Raw genomic sequence first — 3,072 nt, forward strand, 5'->3', positions numbered from 1 at the left:
GGAGGGCGGCGGAGCGGAGGTAGCAGCAGCCCGGCCGTTGCCGCTCGCACACGCACACACCCAGACAGACAGACGGACACACGCACCCAGACAGACACACACACGCACACACGTGGCCGCACGCCCCGCCCGAGGCACGCCGAGCACCTCCGGGCCGAGGCCGCCCGCACGTCCCGCACCGGCCGTCCCCGAGCAGCCCCGCGGGACGCCCCCGGCCGCGGCCCCGCGCCTGCCCCCAGCCCCCCCGGTCTCGGCCCGAGGGGGTCGCGAAGCTGGAGCAAGGCGGTGCCGGGGGAGCAGGAAGGCGCCTTCCCGGGCCGGGCGTCGAGGAGCCCCCCCCCGGCTCTCTCCCCGCAAGAAGCCTTCGCGAGCGAGGCCGGGCTCGCCCGGGTTTGGCACAGAGCAAGTCTCTCGTTACGGGGAAAAAGATTCGCCTCGAGTTAGCCAACACCACAAATCAGATAACAATGCAGAACAAACAGAATACCACAGCCGAGCAATTTCCATGTCAAACATCCCACTGCTCAGTAGCTCCATTTGTAAGTGTGAATTGCAGACTAAGCTTCCTGCAAAGTCCACAGAAAGGTTAGTGCATACCTTCACCCCCAACCCAGTTACTGGGTACCATCACACTGCAATTCCGCTGGCGGAGCCTTTTCACCCCTCGCCTTGTCTTCAAATGGAAATGATTCCTATTGGCCCAAGGTGTCCATGTAAATAGGTGTAAATGAAACCAGATTATGCCTTTCTCTCAGCCCCCTCCTCCCGCTGCCCTCCCCCTCCTCCCAAGGCGATTGTCATATGATAGCAAAGAAGTGGCACATTAATGAAGCGCCTCTACAGGGGTCTTTTCTGCTCATGTCACCACATAAAACTATCAGATGGTTAGAGGAAGGACATGGAGGCAACTACTTAGCTCATCTCGGCTGCGGAGAAGCGAAGGAGCCTCCGCTCCAGCCCAGCTGCCGGTGGTGTAAAAGCAGCTGATTCAGTCCGCGGAGGAGCAGGGAGGGGTGCGCCGGAGGACTCCCCCAGCCGCCCGCGCCGAGCCAGCTCGCCGCCTGCCCGGGACTACCGCGGGGCCGAGCGGCCGGGAAGGGGGCGAGAGAGGCGCCGGAGGACCGGGCTGGGAAGGAGCCCCGCGTCCCAGCCGCGTCCCGGATGCGGACTGTCAACTTCCAGCAACTTTAAGGTGGGCGTACGCGGGGCTGGCGCGGAGCGGTGCGGGACGGGGCGGGAGGGGAGGGGAGGCGATGCGAGTGGGTCCCCTCTCGTCGCCGAGGCCGGGCGGCAGAGCGACCTCCAGGGCCAGCCGGCGGGCGGGGAGGCCCGGGGCGCGGAGCAGGGCACGGCGCCGTTCCCCCGCCGGCGCTGCGCGGCCCCGCTCCGCCCCGGAGGGCCGAGGCCCCTTCCCCGCGCCCCTGCCCCTGCCCCGCTTTCCCCACGGCCGGCCGGGAGCCGGTGCGAGCCCGTCGCGCTCACCCTCCGCCCCCCTCCCTGTCGCTGCCCTTCCGCAGATCCCCGCGGCTCCCCTAGCGAAGATGCCTCGCCCGGGCAGAAACACGTACAGCGACCAGAAGCCTCCCTACTCCTATATCTCCCTGACCGCCATGGCGATCCAGAGCTCCCCGGAGAAGATGCTGCCCCTGAGCGAGATCTACAAGTTCATCATGGACCGGTTCCCCTACTACCGGGAGAACACGCAGCGCTGGCAGAACTCCCTGCGCCACAACCTCTCCTTCAACGACTGCTTCATCAAGATCCCGCGCCGCCCCGACCAGCCGGGCAAAGGCAGCTTCTGGGCGCTGCACCCCAGCTGCGGGGACATGTTCGAGAACGGCAGCTTCCTGCGGCGCCGCAAGCGCTTCAAGGTGGTCAAGTCAGACCACCTGGCCCCCAGCAAGCCGGCCGACGCGGCGCAGTACCTGCAGCAGCAGGCGAAGCTGCGGCTCAGCGCCCTGGCCGCCACGGGCACCCACCTGCCCCAGATGTCCACCTACAACCTCGGCGTGTCGCAGCCGTCCAGCTTCAAGCACCCCTTCGCCATCGAGAACATCATTGCCCGAGAGTACAAGATGCCCGGGGGGCTCGCCTTTTCCACCATGCAGCCCATGCCGGCCGCCTACCCGCTCCCCAACCAGTTGACTACGGTGGGCAGCTCCATCAGCACGGGCTGGCCCCACATGTACGGCTCCGGCATGATCGACACCGCCACCCCCATCTCCATGGCCAGCGGCGAGTACGGTGCCTACGGCGTGCCCATCAAGCCGCTCTGCCACGGGGGGCAGACTTTGCCGGCCATCCCCGTCCCCATCAAGCCGACCCCCGCCGCGGTGCCGGCCCTGCCCGCCCTGCCCGCGCCCATCCCCACCATCCTCTCGAACTCGCCGCCCTCCCTCAGCCCCACGTCCTCGCAGACGGCCACCAGCCAGAGCAGCCCGGCCACCCCCAGCGAGACTCTGACCAGCCCGGCGCCCGCCCTGCACTCGGTGGCCGTGCACTGACCCGCGCCGCCCGCCTCTCCCCGCGCCCCTCTCGCCGCCTCTCCCCTGCTCCGCTCTGCTCCGCTCTCCTCCCTTCCTCGCAAGCCGGGAACTTCCCCGCGGCAGGTCGAGGGTGGCGGCTACGTGGGCTGCCTCGGCGCCGCTGCCCTACCCTAACTTCGGCCTCGGCTCCCCGGAGGCGAAGCGAAGCGAAGCTGCCCGCCGGCGGCCCGAGGGGGCTGCGGGCACCTTGGCCGGGCAGGACGCTGGGCAAGCCTGGCCCGGCGTTGCCTCCTGCCCTTTCTTTGTCTGGGGGCGGGCAGGGGCTTAGACAGGACAGATCCTAAAATCCACGACCGGCGTGGCACGGCTGCGGCCCCCTGCCCGAGAGCAGCGACGCTTCTCCAGCCTCCGAGTAGGAAACCCGCGGACTCCGCGACCCCGGCAGGCGCTCGGGCCCCTTGTGCGGCTGCGGGACCGGCTGCAGGGCTGCCCCGCAGAGGAGCAGGAGCGCAGCCGGTGCGGGGCAGGCGCCGTGCAAGGGGCAGTGGTGTTCAAAGCGCCCGCTCCCATGTAAATACTGGGCTTG

At 68.5% G+C, this 3,072-nt stretch overlaps 1 protein-coding gene across 1 annotated transcript; it reads left to right on the forward strand.

Moving 5' to 3' along the window:
• The first annotated feature begins 1,541 nt into the window (after positions 1 to 1,541).
• FOXB1 (forkhead box B1) lies at positions 1,542 to 2,504 on the forward strand. Its single transcript, XM_035554018.1, has one exon. It carries the CDS (start codon positions 1,542 to 1,544, stop codon positions 2,502 to 2,504), a length of 963 nt encoding a protein of 320 aa, XP_035409911.1.
• The last annotated feature ends 568 nt before the right edge of the window (positions 2,505 to 3,072 follow it).

The sequence above is a fragment of the Cygnus atratus genome, chromosome 11, assembly GCF_013377495.2.
Source record: "Cygnus atratus isolate AKBS03 ecotype Queensland, Australia chromosome 11, CAtr_DNAZoo_HiC_assembly, whole genome shotgun sequence".
Lineage (NCBI taxonomy): Eukaryota > Metazoa > Chordata > Aves > Anseriformes > Anatidae > Cygnus > Cygnus atratus.